The sequence below is a fragment of the Pseudorasbora parva genome, chromosome 11 (genome assembly GCF_024679245.1).
Source record: "Pseudorasbora parva isolate DD20220531a chromosome 11, ASM2467924v1, whole genome shotgun sequence".
Classification (NCBI taxonomy): domain Eukaryota; kingdom Metazoa; phylum Chordata; class Actinopteri; order Cypriniformes; family Gobionidae; genus Pseudorasbora; species Pseudorasbora parva.
The window spans coordinates 10834025-10853895 of record NC_090182.1 but is presented as its reverse complement, the minus strand read 5'-3'; the positions used below and the strand labels follow the sequence as shown (position 1 = coordinate 10853895).

At 39.4% G+C, this 19871-nt stretch overlaps 1 protein-coding gene across 2 annotated transcripts in view; it reads left to right on the top strand.

Annotated features, from left to right (window-relative positions):
• loxl3a (lysyl oxidase-like 3a) overlaps positions 1–19871 on the top strand; it is a 40710-nt gene that overhangs the window by 18835 nt on the left and 2004 nt on the right. Inside the window, exons 5-12 of one of the 2 annotated variants that reach the window (XM_067456989.1) lie at positions 6027–6219; positions 6375–6555; positions 6857–7011; positions 7466–7636; positions 8767–8922; positions 11098–11257; positions 11704–11947; positions 19333–19448. In XM_067456989.1, the coding sequence (XP_067313090.1) occupies positions 6027–6219; positions 6375–6555; positions 6857–7011; positions 7466–7636; positions 8767–8922; positions 11098–11257; positions 11704–11947; positions 19333–19448 (1376 nt within the window). The remainder of the gene's footprint in view (positions 1–6026; positions 6220–6374; positions 6556–6856; positions 7012–7465; positions 7637–8766; positions 8923–11097; positions 11258–11703; positions 11948–19332; positions 19449–19871) is intronic. The other variant, XM_067456988.1, reaches the window with a different exon arrangement.

Genomic DNA, 19871 nt, shown 5'->3' with positions numbered 1-19871 from the left:
AGCATCTCTTATTGGTTTTCACCCAGTTAGTTTTCTGATCCTTTGTGAGCTGGCTGAAATTATGGCACTGATTCAAATAATGCTGGGTATTCGTGCAGTAGGGGCAGAACATTTTTGGTTTGTCCTGAGGTTTAGCCACACTCAAACTGGACTCTTCGGGAGATGTGGTATTGAGAGCAGGGTCCGCACTGTGAAATATAGCCATTGTCTTGGCGGATTTAAAATCTAGGCGCCTGTCTCTCTTCTGGGCAGTATGCTCCCTTCTGTCACTTCCAAGAAACTCAAAACCACTCTCCTGTATTTTTAGCTCATATTCAAGCCAGTCTGCAAAGTGTAAAAGAGTGGGTATGCGAACATTTAAGGGGTACATATACCTTTTGAAATCAGCTCGCAAGTCGTGGGGCAACTTCGACAACAGTCTTGTCACATGCGAACCGCACTGGAGCTCAACCCTGCCGCTATCCCCCAGTTGGTCCAACATGCCGACCAATGCTCTGACTCTCAGTGCAAACCTTTTGAATCCACTGGCATCATGGCTACGGATAGTAGCATCATCCATCAAATCAGCAATCCGCCGTAAGGCTAACTGGTGAGGTTGCCCATATTGCTCAGCAAGAGAAGCCATGGTATCTGAATAGGGCTTGCAGGAATTGATGTAAGAGTCTGCAATGAGGAGAGCATCCTCAAACTTCAAGTGCTCCAAGAGAACTTGATATTTAAATCTCTCAGTAGCATCCTCAGGTAGAAGATTGTCTAATGAGACCTTCAGTCGTGCAAACTCCCGTGGGTCTCCCTTGGTGAAGTCAGGAATTGTGGGTGTAGGGCCTCTGTATATCTTCTCTTGTTGATGGTAGTAAGGATGCTGTCCTGTGTCTCTATAGGATGGCAGGTTGGCGGTAGGGGCTGTTTGGGGATGCCTCGACTGTGAATAATATTGCGCCCTCTGCAGTGGAGTTGTTGCCATAGGGTACATCTCAGGTTCACAGTACTCAGGTGTTGATATGCCAGAGGGTGTTTGGTCCTTATTCTGTAATCTCCGCAGTTTAGTGGTTAATTCCTCCACCATATCTGATACATTGTGTCTAGGAGGTGGGGGTGGTACATCCCTTATGGGGGGAGAGATGTCATCATCCACTACAGGAGGAGGTGGCAATGGCCAGTCTTCATGTTCTGGTACAGGTGCTCGGCTTGATGGCAACCGAGCCATGTCATATCGCGAAGGCTCCGCTCTTTGGTGGATTGAGGAGGCTTTGTCAATGCCCATTTGCTGTTGCATATCTAGCACTGTAGACTGTAGTTGTTGGTTTTCTCGTCTAAGCTGTTGCATCATTTTCAGAATCTCAGATACATCCTCCGTTGCCACCGGGTGAACTACAGGTGTGCTTTCATATCTTGGTCCAGGGGGGGGTGAACTACTTATAGCTCTTCGTTCTGCCCACATGGCCTCGTCACTTGCGGACGGATACATGAGAGGGGTCATCTCGGCTACCCTTTCAATGTGTCTTGCCTGTAACTCTCTGTGATGAAGGAATGCATGAGCTGCTTGAGACTGTTGGCCATAGTGAGGGAGAGCAACCTCATAATCCTCCAACCAGGCTGGAGGCTGTATACGCCGCTTAGGACGAACGTCAGCTGGCCGTCCATCTCTGGTCATCTTGTCTGAAAACATCTTCAATCTATCCACAGCAATTACTGCCTCCGGCTCGAAGGACCATATGTTTTGTAGCAACTAATGTGGATCGGGTTAAATTAATCACTGTGGTACGTCTGGTCAGGACGCAATGAAGATGCTTATAGGGTTTGTTGAGGATTTATTGGGTGCATGTGTGGTTCTATAAGACAAATAGAAACCAATATATCAGTGCTTAACATTAATACAAATAATAGCATAACAAATAATCAATAACAAAGATACAAATGTTTTCAATACTTAGAAAGACATTAAAGCATATCCAGAAGTCATATTACTCACTTTTGTCATCTTATCTCAAAATTATTTAACTTTGGTTAGACCGGGGCTCGAACCCGCGGCTGTAGCGTCAATGACGTCATATAGAAAGTCCGTGCATAACAGAATGACTATGCATTTGCCTCGTGAACGCAGCAATTTCAACAAAGTATATAAATATACACAACAAAAAGCTATTACACTTACGCTTGATCTGAACAGCAAGGAAGAAATGTTGAAATTACGTTATATGCATGCAATCTGATAATATAGTCTGGTTGATCGGCCGTATAGGCGGCAATAACTCGACCTACTGTATGTAACAAACTGTAATTATGGTGGTAATCCATAAAGAACAATTTACAGAAGATCAATAAACAGAGAAACTTACTTTTAGATGCACGCACACGATTAATAGCACCTCTTTCTGAACTGAGGCAAACTCTCATACGTTCCACAGTCCACTCTATGGATGGTCATAACAACAACTGAATGACGCACTTTCCAGCACAGTCATATTACTCGGTTATTCCACAAGGGGGCATTAATGGTCCATAGTCATTGAATAATTCCCGTTTGAAACACTACTAATATAAATCTATTACCTGAAGTGCTGAATAAGTGTCCTTTGTAACAGACCCTGCTCTTGATAAAACACAGTGGACCTACACCAGCAGCTGACATGACACCCCAGACCATCACTGACTGTGGGTACTTGACACTGGACTTCAGGCATTTTGGCATTTCCTTCTCCCCAGTCTTCCTCCAGACTCTGGCACCTTGATTTCCGAATGACATGGAAAATTTGAGCAACAGTCCAGTGCTGCTTCTCTGTAGCCCAGGTCAAGCGCTTCTGCCGCTGTTTCTGGTTCAAAAGTGGCTTGACCTGGGGAATGCGGCACCTGTAGCCCATTTCCTGCACACGCCTGTGCACGGTGGCTCTGGACTCCAGACTCAGTCCACTGCTTCCGCAGGTCCCCCAAGGTCTGGAATCGGTCCTTTTCCACAATCTTCCTCAGGGTCCGGTCACCTCTTCTCATTGTGCAGTGTTTTTTGCCACACTTTTTCCTTCCCACAGACTTCCCACAGAGGTGCCTTGATACAGCACTCTGGGAACAGCCTATTCATTCAGGAATTTCTTTCTGTGTCTTACCCTCTCGCTTGAGGGTGTCAATGATGGCCTTCTGGACAGCAGTCAGGTCGGCAGTCTTACCCATGATTGCGGTTTTGAGTAATGAACCAGGCTGGGAGTTTTTAAAAGCCTCAGGAATCTTTTGCAGGTGTTTAGAGTTAATTAGTTGATTCAGATGATTAGGTTAATAGCTCGTTTAGAGAGCCTTTTCATGATATGCTAATTTTTTGAGACAGGAAATTTGGGTTTTCATGAGCTGTATGCCAAAATCATCAGTATTAAAACAATAAAAGACCTGAAATATTTCAGTTGATGTACAATGAATCTAAAATATATGAAAGTTTAATTTTTATCATTACATTATGGAAAATAATGAACTTTATCACAATATGCTAATTTTTTGAGAAGGACCTGTACATTTGATTGTTGAAAGTTGTTATAATGCTACTCTGTGTGTTTGCTGGGCATCTACTATAAGACAATTGTTGCACACTGCAGTTGATATTAGACACGGTACTCACGGTAAATCAAGAAAATTAGATATAACAATTAGACTAACTGTGTTAAGCTATATAACAATGATTCGTTTTCTGTCGATGAATATATCCAAACAGTTGCTCATCTGTCTAATAAAACTCGTAATATATTAAAGCATCTTTGGTGTTTCAATTGTTTCTACACTTTTTTTTTTTAAATAAAATGGAAATCGAGGGTTAAGCGGGTATGTCATTGATAGGCGACGCATAGACACTGTCCATGCACTGGTTAAATTGCTTATTTCCCTGTATTTTAACATTCTTGGAAACATTTAGGATAATGTAAGTACATAAGTCAACAGTGCTTTTTTGATATTTTAATCCAAAAATCTTACATATAGTGCAATATGCATGCTAATAAGCAACTATAGTTGAAATATATAGTAGAAACATATATAGTAGAAACATTTGGGCACAAGTCAACAGGGGTTTTTGGATAATTGAATCCAAAAATCTTACATATAGTGCTGTATACTAATAAACAGCCAATATCTTAGTAATATGCATGCTAATAAGCAACTTTAATAGTGAGAATTGGACCCAAAACTAAAGTGTTACCATGAATTCAACGCAAAGCTTCAGTTTTTTCACAGTGAGAGTGTGAGATAAGATGCCATAGCAAAAAATTTAATATTGGACAACTGTTTTATGATAAAAAATGTTAAACGACCAACAGTAATATCCTGTCATCTATTGTAGTTTTGAATTGAAAATGTAATTTTAACTTTAATAAAAAATGTGTACCTTAAAATGCAATGTAAGTCACTTTGGATAAAAGCATCTGCCAAATGCATAAATGTAAATGTAATTGAATGTGATGAGAATTTTTCTTGTCATATTCAAGTGAAAATATTTAAAAAGGGTTTAACTCATTACAAAAAAATGCTTCTTTCTACAAACACCTATACTATTTAAACTCAGTGAAGGTGAATGTGATTTCATTGCTCTGTAGTGCTGTGTTTGTACGGCTTCTCTCCTCCATCTGTGTTGGAACAGTCGTCCACATCTGAACACAGACACTTACTCCGATTCGCAGCAGATGGTGAAATGTAAGCAGCCTGTGACTGGACAGAAAAACATGCCAGCAACTGAGAATTCACGTGTGCATCGTGAGAATAGCTATTATTTCAACAATGCACAATCTGTGTGTATTAAACTGAACGAGCAAGTGACTCATACCTCCTTAGACATGAGCTCAAGTCCTCAGCATGCTGAAGTTAAGCTCCAAAAACACTCTCCCGCTGGCTGTTCATCAGTCTGACTGATGAAAAATCTTCTCTTGACAGAAGGCCATTTTATTTACACTTAATATTAAACTCTACAAGCTGACTAAACACAAGTAATCTTAGGTGGACAATAAAGCTGCCATTTATCTTTTACACTGCTTTTAAAAAGATCACGGGCTCTGACATAATTTAATGAAAGGAAATGTGTAAAATACTGTACTTCTCTCCATCTTTGTAATTATGACATTCATATCAGGTTTGTGCCAGAAATGCTTGGCTAGATACACTTCTGAAATAGCTCACTCTGCACATTTAGGCTGTGGATGATATCCTACACTTCTCAGATGTCTGTGCTCCCACAAATTAAATTAAAAGGCCTGTTTTTATAACAACTTAAAAAATTATTTGGACAGTAAAGTAACACTTAAAAATGTCTAAATGTCAGAGTCATTGTGAAAAAATGTATTCTTCGTTATTTGTTTGCATATGCTATACGGCACTTTAAATTTTGCTATCTAATACAATGCCATTCAAACATTTTTAAGCATCTAAATGCTTTTTGGGGCCACTGCACATATTTCTTATTCTCCAGTATTTTACTTGAATTCTTTTTTAATTCTATCATTTAATTGCATAGATAACTTTGCACTGGAAAGTCACACAAAAGGAAAGTATCTTCTCTCTCAGGAGTGTGTGAAAAGCTCATTGACTCAACCTCATACTGCCACTCACTACAATAATATAACTCCATTCCAGACCTCTCATGGTCATGTCATCACCTGTGTGAGAGTCGGGAGAGTGTCATAAATCAGGTGAATCATTGTAAAATCTTGCCTTTCTTAAAAGCACATCCTGTAGTCTGAGTTACACGTGCTAGATGGGAGAAAAACCCTCAAGCGCATGTCTGGTTCATACTGCAGCACACACTATTTGCTCTCACACTGGACTGGACACTATTTCTCAGCAAGCTGATAGAATGCAAGAAATCTATCATGCTTTCCATTCGGATTTCCTTGTCTGAGCACTGCAAGGTTCAGAATTCAAAGACATCTTCTGCTGAATTGTATTTGGTAAATAAATAGTTGTTGCTTTGCTCTTTAAGCAGTAATGCCATTTCTTACTATTGTTTGGGGATACAATGCATGCTTTTTTTTCATCATGTGATCATTTGTGTTTCTGTTTAGTCACAAGAGTGCGTACAGGATCCACTCAGTGGCCTGCACAGGAAACGAGGCTCATCTTTCAGCATGCGCTATGGAGTTCAGTAACGTAAACTCCAGCGCCACCTGTCCCAGTGGAGGAGCTGCTGTGGTTAACTGTGTGCCCGGGCCACTGTTCACACAGGGCAGAGCTCGTAGAGTCAAGCTCAGTCCGATGGTGATTAGATTAAGCTAAATCATTTTCAATTCATTCATATTCAGTCGACTCATTTGATATTATCATTAATCAGGATTCCTGAAGGTAATATCAACAGTATTAAAATAACATCTGTATTATGGCTCCCAATGATCATGCTCCCTCTCATTCTCCAGTCTCAGGTGCGTCTGAAGGGCGGTGCAAAGGCGGGTGAGGGCCGTGTGGAGGTCCTGAATGGGAGTGAGTGGGGTACAGTGTGTGACGACCGCTGGAACCTGCAGGCTGCCAGTGTGGTGTGTAGAGAGCTGGGCTTCGGCACCGCTAAAGAGGCTCTGACCGGAGCACGAATGGGCCAAGGTGGGCAACACTAGATCAGATAGATAGATAGACAGACAGACAGACAGATAGATAGATAGATAGATAGATAGATAGATAGACAGACAGACAGACAGACAGACAGACAGACAGACAGACAGACAGACAGATAGATAGATAGATAGATAGATAGATAGATAGATAGATAGATAGATAGATAGATAGATAGATAGATAGATAGATAGATAGATAGATAGATAGATAGATAGATAGATAGATAGATAGATAGATAGATAGATAGATAGATAGATATTCAAAGCCTGTTATGATCTCTTGTCCACAGGCATGGGTCCTATCTACATGAATGAGGTTCAGTGTCGTGGCGATGAGAAGAGCCTGTGGGACTGTCCTCATAAGAGCATCACTGCTGAAGACTGCAAACACATGGAGGACGCCTCCGTCATCTGCAACATTCCCTACATGGGCTTTGAGAAAACGGTCAGACACAGACAAGATGACTCTACCGTTATTTTATTTCTAGCAAGTAAACTATTAAGTGTTTAGAGAAAAAAACTAGCTCAAATCTGCTTTTATCTAACATGTAATACTTAACCAAAATTGTCTCTGATGTATTAGACATCAGAGTCCACAGACAGAAAATCTTTGAGGCCCTCATCAAAGTGTTTTCATTTTTGACTAACGCTTATGTGCAATTGTTTTTTTGTTAACATTTTTCTTAGCTTAGCTATGAAAACTAACAATGTTGTTCAGGGATGATCCAAACTAAAACATTGCACCACCAAAATCTGTAAAAACACTTAGGTGATGCAATGTGCAGTAAAACAAGTTCTCACAGCCCTAAAGCAGCACTGCTTATCAAGTTCACATTATCAAAGTCAAGGTTCTTAAGTCTTTTAATTCTTTCTTATGCTTGCTCTGTAACCCGTCGCAGATCCGCCTGACAGGGGGTCGAACGCGGTTGGAGGGGAGGGTGGAGCTGCTGCTCCCTACAGGCAGTGAGATGAGGGACTGGGGTTTAATCTGTGGGGATGGATGGACTTCTCGAGAGGCCATGGTAGTGTGCAGACAGCTGGGATTGGGACATGCCAGCAGTGGCCTGAGAGTAAGATAACCACTGTAAAACATGCACAGACATGGAGAGTTGATGAGTGGTTGAAGTGAATATAGCAGGTTAGGGAGTTGGACAGATACGGTGTGTTGACATCTACAACAAAACTCAAATGACCTTCAAAAAAATCTGCTTAATATGAAAAAAATTCCAATGCAAGAAACCTGATGTAAATGCACTTACTGAAATGGCGGCGCAAAATTAAAAATATAATACAAATATAATGCAATGTTTGCTGCAGTATACGGAGCCCCTAAGGGACATGGTGAAGAAATTTTGTGTTTTCTCACAAAATGCTTATGCTCCCCATAGAAACTTTACGAAAAGTTTAGCCAGTCAATGCAAAGGTTTTGCGAGTGAATGCAAATTGCGAAAGCCCCTTTAGGGCTCCGTTCAGGTCTGTTCGAAATTGATGTTAGTGGTGACGGTATGTCGGTATGTTTTTGGCAGATTTCTGAACCGGCAGTACATTAAAATAATGCCCTGCTGAGCTTCTGTATAGGTGCAAATTCTGTGCACAATTTGAATACACAACTTTGCTGAATTATCTTAGCATCTAAACATTAAAGGTTCCCTTTTAGGAAGGTTCTTATAACTAAATAGTAAACGGATGTAGGTTAATATAAAAATCCATGAAAACTATGTTATGAAATTAAGCATATATGTATTGTAATTTGGTGTAAAGATTATTGTTTGCACATCTTTGCAGTAATAGCCTATGGTTGTTGTAGTTTTTTACTGATCGGGTTCGCCTCCCCTGAAATACACTGCAAAAAAGAGAGAAAATCTCAGGAAATCATTCTTTTGCAGTGTAGGTGTTCACACTTACAGGAATGCATTTATTTTCAACTGATTACCATAACAGTACATTTTCAAGACAGCTGTCAGTGTGAACAAGGCATAATGCTAACAGCTCTTAGCCCTGCAATACATAAACTTACCAGTAAAAGGCACCACACTCTTTTGACTCTGGGACTGATCACAATAATCCACTAAATCAAATCATTAACAAGCAGGTATAGAACTTTGTAATTCAAGCATCAGCATAGCCGGCTCATAACTGGTTAGCACTTTATTTAGCCTAGTTTGCATGCTAAGCCCTTGCAGTGGGGGTCTGTCTGCAGATCCGTATGGTGGGGGGCAGGACGGATCACGAGGGGCGCGTGGAGGTTCAGGTCAAGTCCAGGTGGGGAACTATATGCAGTGACAACTGGACCACAAGAGAAGCCATGGTGGCGTGCAGACAGTTAGGCCTCAGATACTGCCTGCATGCTATCACTGTGAGTAGGCGTATGGGACTGGCTGATCAAGCAGTGCAGCTTGATTGTTTTTTTAATCCCATATTAACATAACATGCGAGATATTCATGTGTAAAGTATACCCTACCATTAAGGCTGAAGTCAGTATTTAGATTTTTTAAGAAATTAAAGAGATACTTAACCGCTTTTTCATATTAAACTATGTTATTCTCTTAACTAAGACGAGTTGATACATACCTCTCTCGTCTAAGTGTGTGCACTTAATCGCTCTGACGCGCGGTGACGATCTGATAGTATTTAGTTTAGCCCACTAAGCCCAGTTCATTCACTATGGTACCAAACAAAGATCAAGTTAGAAGCGACCAAACACCTCCATGTTTTCCCTATTTAAATACAATTACACAAATAGTTGAATGCCTGAAAAATCCTCCCTCACGTCTCCCCCTCCCCCCTATTGACAGAAATGTGAGAGGGAGGGGGAGACGTGAGGGAGGATTTTTCAGGCGGGAAAAAAGCGGTGAAGTATCCCTTTAATACTTTTATTTAGCATGGATGCATTAAATGGATCAAATGTTTATAATGTTACATAAATGCTGTTCTTGTGAACTTTATATTAATTAAAAGAATCCTGAAAAAAACACATCAAGGTTTCCTCAAAAATCTTAAGCAGCACAACTGTTTTCAAAATTGATAATAATAAAAAATGTTTCTTGAGCAGCAAATCAGAATATTAGACTAATTTCTGAAGGATCATGGGACACTGAATACTGCTGAAATAAAGCTGAAAATTCAACTTAGCAATAAATTAAATTTTTTATTAATATATTAAAATTATTATTTTAAATTGTAATAAAATTTAGAGCCCGACCGATTTATCAGTCTGCCGATTTTATTGGCCGATATGAACCTGTCACAGAAATAGCGGGCCAAGCATGTTCACGAATATTCGCAAATATTCACACAAAATTAAGTCAAAATGCCGGTCTTGCTAAGTTTTATTGTTAGGTTTTTATATCTTGAGTGGACGTAAACATGACATTTGCACCACCAGCGTTTAAGTTTCATGGCCCACAGAATATCTTTTTGTTTAAATATCTGAACTTTCAATATATCGAAACAAAGAACGGAGACCCTGTTTTATTTTAGCTTCATGCATTCTTTTTTATCAACACTTGAATGTGGGTACATTTAATTTTAAAAAAGCAACATTATGAGTGAACACTAAGAAAATTGCATTTTTAACAAAGACTAAATGACATACAGATGTGAATCAGATCGGTGATCAAAACACAGATGGAGTGACAGATCGAGTCCATCAACACCCTCAGAGCATCCCAGTCCTGGGTCGACATTTCATTCCAAATGTCGATGACAAAACACTGATAAATAAAAATCAGTCACTGCTCTTGACTGTATCATTTTAATAATGGTTAATCTATATTTACAGTAAAGACTATGAGGTGGTATTTTACATTTGATTACTTTTTCTGTAGCCAACCTGAAAATCTAGTTTAGACCTATGAAAAACCTGAAAAGAACTGTTTTTCATTTGTATGTTTGTTCTATAGTATTTATGTAAAATGTATGTAAATTAAGTGTATAGGTCTACTGTATTATATAAACAGTACCAATCAAATGTTTGGAAACCAATGGGATAGTGTGTTCAAACTTTTGACTGGTACTGTACAATAATATACACGTAAAGAATATCGGTCGATATATCAGTATCATAATATTTAACAATATGACTGTTTTTACTGTATTTTTGTTCAAATAAATGCAGCCTTTGTGAACATAAGACATGTCTTTAAAATCATCCAGATCAGGTTACTTAAAGTCTGTTCAGTATGCTTAAAACATTAAAATTATATTTATTATATTTTAATAATTACTTTATCCACTTTTGATGATGATTTTTTTTTTGCAATTTTAAGCAATTTAAAGACTGAAAGTGTAAACATTGTGAAAAAATTTGGCAAACAGCAACACCAACACTCAACCAATGATTTCAGTTTGAGGCAGGACTATATGTTTGTGTGACCAATGGAAGTATTTGCCATTATTTTTCTATTACGTTTTATCCAGATTCAATTCATGTCTAATGCTGACATTACCATGCTTTGTATTGTGTTTCTTGTTTTATTTATTCATTTGCCATATTCATTCATCTACTGATCAGCTGTCCCCTGTGTTAAGGAAACGTGGTACTGGGACAGCAGTAATGTGACGGAGATGGTTCTGAGTGGAGTGAAGTGTAAAGGAGATGAGATGACTTTGACCGACTGTCAGCATCATTCTGTCGTCAGCTGCCAAAGAGCAGGAGCGCAGTTCTCCGCTGGTGTCATTTGCTCAGACAGTGAGTAATATCAAAGACTTTTTATATAGAAAGACAGTGCACAGTGAGAGAAAGTCCAACAGGCAATATTGCGGAATAAGTCCCGCCTTCTAAATAAGAGCCAATCACTGATGGCAGTGAAGTCGCCATTGGAAGTTCTGGTTCCTATAGAAACAAGCATGCTTTGTTTTGTTAGTTCACATTAGTTTGCTCCCGGCTGAAAAATGCAGTCTTTTGTCATGATCCAAGCGATTGGAAACAAAATGTACAAGAAAGTTGTCGGATTTAATTGGTGATTTAAAATATGAAATTCAATCGTAAACATGGCAAAGAGACAGGAGCTGCACTTGCATGCCAAAGAGGCGTTTTAAATATGCAATACTGTAAAGAAAAGCATGTGTTTCAAAAGAAGGGTTATTCTATCATATTTGGGTATCATTCTGGTCCCTTTCTCACACTATCCCTAGCGGCTTCGGACCTAGTGCTGAACGCTCCATTGGTGGAGCAAACCGTTTACATCGAGGACCGACCCCTGCACATGCTGTACTGCGCCGCAGAGGAGAACTGCCTCGCCAAATCAGCTGCTCAAGCCAACTGGCCATACGGTCAGCGTCGCCTGCTACGCTTCTCCTCCCAGATACACAACATCGGCAAGGCTGACTTCAGACCACGGCTCGGACGCCACTCATGGGTGTGGCACGAATGCCATAGGTAAACGGAGGAGTCTCATACATGGCCCACAGTCGATCATGTGTTTAAGACCCCAAAACATACTCTATGCAACCGCTTATAGCTATGCAAGCTCAATTTCATCACAAAATAGAGCACTGCAGTGATGTATTTTTTTATAGGTCAATTAGAAAGTTAGCAACAACCTGGTTCATTCGGATTTTTCCATTATTGGCTTTTGGATTGTTGGAGAATTTACATTTAAGACCCAGGACCAGGTATGATGAATAAAGATCAGGAATCAGAGAAGCATTCAATTGAAGAAAGTTTAACTAAAGAATAGTTAGTGGTCTTATCAGCAGATGTCAGCTTCAACACTCAGCAAGGACTTAAGGCCTCTCTGCGTAAAGGCTGCAGCATACTCCGCAAGAACAGAGAAAAACGTTCTCGCTCCCAGGGCTGCGAGAACAAAATTACATCATTTTGTTCTCGCAGCTTGTTCTCGACACATTGTCTGAACAGAACTTTTTTCTCGCATATGTCCGAGAACTATCGTGTGATTGGGCAGACATTTAAAGTGGGTGTGGTTAATGCGGAGAAACGCAGATGATCGGCACCTGCTTTTCTCGTGAAGTATGGAATGTACTGCCAGAACGAACTTTGTTCTTGTTCTTGCCACCTCGAGAAAACAAACAAATGTATCTGTTCTTGCGGAGTATGTTACGGAGGCAGATTCTGATTGGGTAAGGAATAACTTACCACATATATGCTTTTAGTCAGACGCATATCTCCATTGATTATCTAGATGACACATTTTGTTTATTTAGATAAACACCCAGGATCCCTGAGGTCATAATTTGTAGGCTCCAGTTCAAGGCACCGTGGCTGCCAGTTGCTCAAATCACGAACTAAGAAGTGACCCCAGTGACCTTGGCTGTCATGGTCAGCTAGAAGAGTAAATATATGTTTTAACCTGTTATGTGCTTCTCTCAAAAACAAGGAGAGAGTACATACCAGTCAACAGACATGCAATTATATAACTACCGGTACTTAAATCTCATAAGCTTAAAGTCATTCAAATATTTTGATATTTAGAAGGATAAATATTGATTCATAACTTGATTATCAACCACTTGAAGGATATTGAAGCGGCAGTGGACTCTGGAATCCACCCCTTCAGGACCATTGCAGAAAATAAGCTCTGTGAGCAAAGTTTATGATTCTTGCACGTTTTGTTCATCATGATAATCTTTACAAAGGAACACAACTTTTATGAATTTTTAAAAACTTAAGTAAAAAAGCTTAAGTAAGCTGTTAATGAACTACACCACTGTCACATGATTTCAGTCTCACCACTATCAAGTCTTTCAAAAGTTAGAATAGTTTGCAAAAGCGTGATTATAAACACAATAAGGCTGTGAAAGTAGACTAGTGAGTAGATGAGTTTACTCATTTGGTTATTTAGCCACTTTTCAGCAACAGTCTTTTTCAATAAAAGTAGAAGCTTAAAAATCACAAGGTTTACTGGTGTATTTTATGTCATAGAATAAAACATGAAAATATCTTGAGCTTGAGACAGACCTTATTTCAGGCATTTAACCAAAAAACCCATTCAAACACCCGCATTGACTTCAGGACGATGGAACCGGAAGTGATAAATTGTTAACTTGTTTCCTGGTTTTGGCCTACAAATGGTAACACTACAATACGGTTCTATATGTTACATTAGTTAGTTCAATAGCTAACATGAAATAAATATTAATTTTAGATCAATATAAAATATATGTTTGCTAGTTCATGATGAACTATTCTGATTGCCACAAGGGGCACTACAATAGGCATTATCTATAAATTAGGGCTGTCATTAACGGCACTAAATTTATTAACGCGTGTTAACGCAGCGCGCATTTTCTGTTTGATCTGTGGCATAGGGCATAGCGCAAAGGATGCAGCAGCAAACATTAGGGAAAAGGGATATAATAGGGAAAGAAAAGGGTTGACGTTAATATTCTAAACCAAAAGTGCAGTTATTGTCTACATAAGCATTTTCTGTTTAACTTTTATTAGACTCCAGAAAGAAAATTTGCGTTTTTTCCACTGAGCACATTCTCTGCAGTCTGAGCGTGATGCACTGCAGCTCATGTCTGAGGTAAATCATTAACACCATCACCGCTTACAGTACACGTGTTTTATTGAACTAAATACATTACAATCGGCTAAAACGAATGCACAGGTTACTTTCCTGAACAAGCGCGCTCCCGAGTCCATGTTCTTCACACTAGGTGTTTCTCAATGTCAAGGATGCTTCCTTGGAAGGACTGATCCTTCAAAGTCACTTCCTTCAGAGGCTAGGCGAGGCTCCTCTTTAGCATTCGGAGAAAACGTAAATGGAACAGGCTAGCAAGTGCACGTAATTGCGTCATTACGTCAGTGAAAAGGTCCGTTGACCATCAATAACGTTATGTGTAACGTTATTTGTATATTTTTTATATCAATACAGTAGTAATTTGTACCGGCATTTAAACGTTAAACGAGGACGAGAGGGGACCAGGCCTGGACTTTGTTATGGTTTGTTTATGTTTTATTATGTGTGTGCGGGCAGTCGTCCGTGAGGGGCTTCCCGCGTTACTTTCATTTTGTTTATTATAAAGTTGTTGAACGTTCGCCGGTTCATGCCTCCTTCCTTTCCATCTACGAACCCCGATACAAGCATATTTGCCCTGTTCACGCTCAGACTCCGGGAACGTCTGAAGATAGCAAAGCTGCGCGCATAGGATTGTGGGTGATTTGAGAACGCGAAGAGCGCGAAGGCTACTCATATGCATCCTTTCCTGTATATGAAATATTTTGCAAACGAAGGACTCAGTCCTTGGTTGAAATTCCGAGGATCCTCGACATTGGAACAGTCCTTCGTCAGATGTTGATGACGTAGCATCCTTGGAATTCTGGCTTCCGAGGATCCTTCCTTGACATTGAGAAACGCCTAATGTCCACGTGAATCGCGGCCCAGTTCGGCGTGCACACGCAAAATACTGGCAGTTCAATAAGGGATCTCTTAAAGGGGCCGCACTATATTCCTACTCGTGGAATATGGACCTCCTCCAGGTGTGGTTCTGGTGTGCTCACTGGTACACATTACCAATTTTTCATACGAACTGTGCCCTGCTCTGAATTAAACTGCCAGTGTAAAAACTCCCTTTATATTCTTAAAATGAGAGAAATCACAACTTTTAATTTTTAAGTTTAGGTTTTTAGAGACATGAACAATTTCTTAGATAAACATCTATGACCTTTGATACGTCTAGTCTTCATGCTGTATTGATTATTATTGAATAAGTATGGTTTCACTAATAATAAATGTACATTTGCATAAAGCATGCATATTTGTCCATACTCATGTTGATTAGAGTATTAAAAACTTAATTTAAAATAGATTTACAATTGCTAAAAATGTGCGATTAAATTGCGATTAATCGCGAGTTAACTCATGACAATCATGCGATTAATCGTGATTAAATATTTTAATCGATTGACAGCCCTACTATAAATTGATTTTTACGGCTGAGTTTTACGGTCAGTTTAGTCTTTCCGGTCGACTGCTGTCATGACAACAGTTTCAAGACACTGCCAATCAAGTTAATGAAACTTAGTTAAGTTGTCAACATCCAATGTAATGCCTCAGATATTTAAAGATACTATCTCCCTCTTGAGTACTGAGGTTTTTACGGCCAAAGTAATACAAGAATGGTTCCCTCAGATTTTTCCATTGGCTTTTGGATCATTGCAGAAAATATGCAAGAATGCATAAGTAAACATGTTGCAATGCATTGGCCAAATTCATATATGCATTTGTGTATTTGCATGACAGCATCAAGACTTAACTTAGAGTGAGTTATGCATAAATAGATTCATGTTCACTTACGGTAATGTTGTTCGCTGAAAGTATTGGATTGGCTTGAACAGAGATCTATCAAGTGTGTTTTTCTTTTAAGCGTCTGGCAGCTTTGCTGAATCTCCTTTTGCTCCATCCTGATCCAGCTGCAGCCCCAAGGACCCATATGGCTTTACTAACACTGAGCGCTAGTTAGGTCATGCCAACTGTTCAACATTCCAAAGGTCATAAACCGATATAAATTTGGTCCTACAAACCAGAGCACAGGATTTCAGACCCTGGACAACCTACAGGGTGAATGAAAGTTTAAGCTGGCAGTCTCTGCTTTAAATGAACGCCGACAGGATCAAAGGCCTGTTAGCCTTAGGCTCTCAGCGGTTTCTGTTCGTCATGCTATAATTTTCAACAATGAGCTTTTTTGCTCCCAATTTCTCCCCCATCATATTCAAACAACTGCTGCATCTGTTAAAATTCTTATTCTGTGCTTTCTGCATTAAAGACTAAAACCTTTATTTTAAAAATTAGCTAAATATTTACTTTTACTGAGAAGCATTGAGGAGTGAGGACCAAATAGCCTGGTGGCAAAGAAACTATAATATTCACATAAAAGACACATTCAAATATTAAATAATATTTTCCTCTGATGCGCCACCTACTGGCCAAAATCTTTTGGCCAGATGTCATGCTTGCGCCATATACTTCTGGAGGCCTGTAGAATATGATGGTTATTAGTTATTCATGGTCTGCCACATGGCTTTCCAACGTTTGGAACAGGTTTCATAAGACAGCTTATGTGGAAAAAAATATGGAAAATAAACTATAGCAATAATTCAAATTAAGATGCCAAATATACATTTATCATACTAACATTTAATTGTTTATTATGGTTAACCCAGCAATGTGTCACCCTTAAAGGGATATTTACCCCAAAATGTAAACTTTGTCATCATTTAGTCTCTCTCTCATTAACACTTTTTTTACACTTACTATATCAAAGACCTTATATATAGGAAGACGGTACACACCGATTATTTGTGAATGGCTGAAAGTGCAATGCCTAATATTGCGAATAAGCCCCGCCTTTTAAATGAATGAGGGTGAAATGCTGTTTCATGCATACTGAGCTTTTTACACTGTTAAAGACTTGGATTCCCATCCTAAACATAGACAAAGTTTCAAAAACTAATGTTGGACGTTTGATGGAGTATTTCTGTGTCAAAAATACTCCTTCTGGTTTCTCACAAGTTTCGGAGAGTTTTTTTCGAGTATGGGTCTACTTGACGTTAATAGAACTGAAGGTCCTTGTATGGGCCGTACGGGCTCTTCTCCCGGTAGGGTGCGCGTGCGTGTGACTAGAGCGAGAGAGGAAATGCACGCCAAACACGTGAACGTAAACAGTCTCTCAGGTGCAGATCCAGTCGTCCGTGAACACTTATGTCGCGCGCCACGGTCCACTTTATTCCTATGGGTGACGTCGAGCGACTTCAACACTTCAGCACAGCATTCCGGGAAGGCAGCGCTGCATTTGAACCAATTTGAACGCAGAAATGGCGGGAAGCTTCACAACATCGTTCAGTCGCGTCTCAAAGTGGATTTACACGCCACTGCTGTCACAGGACTTCACCAAATCATACCAAAGAAGTGTGTTTTTGACGGAGCGGTCCCAGCGATAAAGGTTCGGTCCTGCTTTGGAAGCAGTCGGTGAGTAAAACTGCTTCAAATGTCTGTGCTGTTGGCTACCTTCGCATGAGTAAACATCAGTAAACAACACGATTGCGTGCTTCGTCATTCAAATGCGTTAACGGTTACTCCATTGCTGTTCTATATATAACGTTACACTAGTCTGACGTGCAAAACCGTTTTGCTTGCTACTGCTAAGGTTTAGTCGCATACAATAGTCCATAAACCGAATCATGTCCTCATAAAATGCGAGTAAAGACACACAAAGGCCACTAAATTCAGTACATACCACAGAGACGGACGTCCTGCTGTTGCTGTTTCTCCTGTTCAATTTATTTCTGCCTCAGATTTGATTCTGGATCATTATCTGTATTAGCTGAGATAGCCATGGGTTTCTCCACGCTTGAGGATGTCACCGCTTTGTTCGCGATCGTCATTCTTTAGCTCCGCCCACTCGATACGCCTTCAGCCTCTCGTTTTTTTCCGGAAAGACTCGGTACAGCCTATATATTTCTTTTATAAATATAATACAACTAAAGACTTTTCGGAGATATGAAGGATGCAATACTACTCTATAGGTACTCAAGATTGACATGAGATTGACTGAAACTGAGTGTTTCACCCCCCCCCCCTTTAAAGGGTCTTTGACCAAATTCAGTGAGTTTTGTTTTATTTTTAAATCAAATTAACAGTTCACTAAAAAGAACAGGCTCAAAAATTGTTAATTCAATTTGAACTGCTTAAGATCTACTTCTTTAAATAATCGACTCTTAAGTTCCAAAAAAATATATATATATTTTTGTGTTGACTATTCCTTTAAAATAGCCCCTCAATGTTGTAGACCACAAAGTCTGATTTCAATAGTGTAGAAGCTGTAGTTTTCGAAATTATTTTTCCAATGAATTTTTACCTGGTCAGAGAATTTTATTTTCTTCACACCATGCATTTTTTAGATGATTTCAGATGAAGAGCAGCTTGAAATAGTCTTCAATAACTCTTTGTGTCTGTCTGTGTTTACACTGCAAGCTTCCTAGCAGACATCGGCTTTCCCAATGTATGTGCCTGACACAATGATGATGATGAGCAAACCGGTTGTGTGTTCTTGCTGAAAGGACACACACAGCCGGGATTGGGACTGAAGCCAGTGTCTGAGAGGCTGGTGTTTACACTGCGACTTCAGTTCCCTCCACCAGGCCTACAGCACTGAATCTGCTCTCCAAGGCCTGTTAAATCCTCTCTTTTTTTGCCCATGAAAATGACAGATTTATAGGTGGCAGTATACAGTACTCAGGATAGCTTAAAGTCAGTTTTTGTTTGTTGATTATTGTCCTCCTTAAAGGAAACTAGTTTTGCAGCAGAAGGTAACAGACATACAGACAATACATAATACACAAACAATATATAATACACGTCGCACAAATCATAGTTCATTTATAAGTAATCTACCCATGAACAGTCCATTAAACCAACAGCGACCGAAACAAAAACCTTAAATTGTTTTGTTCTTCCACCAGTAAAATGACAGCCAGAACGCAACATAATCTAAATTTCTTAATTTAAATGTGGCTTACTTAAAACCTGTCTTTGATAAATGTGACTAGGCTGGATTTGACTTACTCCAATGACTTTTCCTGCCACCTTAACATGCAACCTATAGTTGCAACACACACACGCACGCACGCACACACACACTCATTTAATAAAAGACTTGTACAATAAATTCATCATCTTGGAGCATGCATTAAATAAGTTTGTACGCAATACATTTGTGCACTGATATGTTTTTTTAAAATGTTATTACATATAGCTGGCCTGGTTATATTTGAATTATGTTTTGTGTGTTTATGACCTCCAGGCACTATCATAGTATGGATATCTTCACCTATTATGACCTGCTGTCTCTAAACGGGACTAAAGTGGCAGACGGACATAAAGCGAGCTTCTGCCTGGAGGACACAGAGTGCCATGAAGGTAAGACCAGGGTCAAAGGTCAGATGCTGGACGTCTCTGTATGGTGAACACCAAACTTTTAATCTAGTCTCTTAACCCTTTAAAACTATACTGAGGTTCATTTATAATGTTAGGTTTTTTTGACATAAATAAGGAGGTTTCAGGCGGTTTTTATTTCCAACGATCAAGAAAAAGTTTGTTTCAGTGCCATAAAGGATTTGTTTCATAGGAACTGTGAAAAATGTCATGGTAGTTGTTTATCCACTAGGGGTCTCTAGACTACTGGGTATTAACTATTGAAATCTGTATATAGAACAGTAATGCGTCATTAGAACAGTTGGTCATTGTAATGCGAATACGTTACAGTGACCAACACTTTAAATCTGCTCTTTCACTTTTATACATCCGGTGTGTTAGGATACTTAAGATTTGAAGTTTAATATT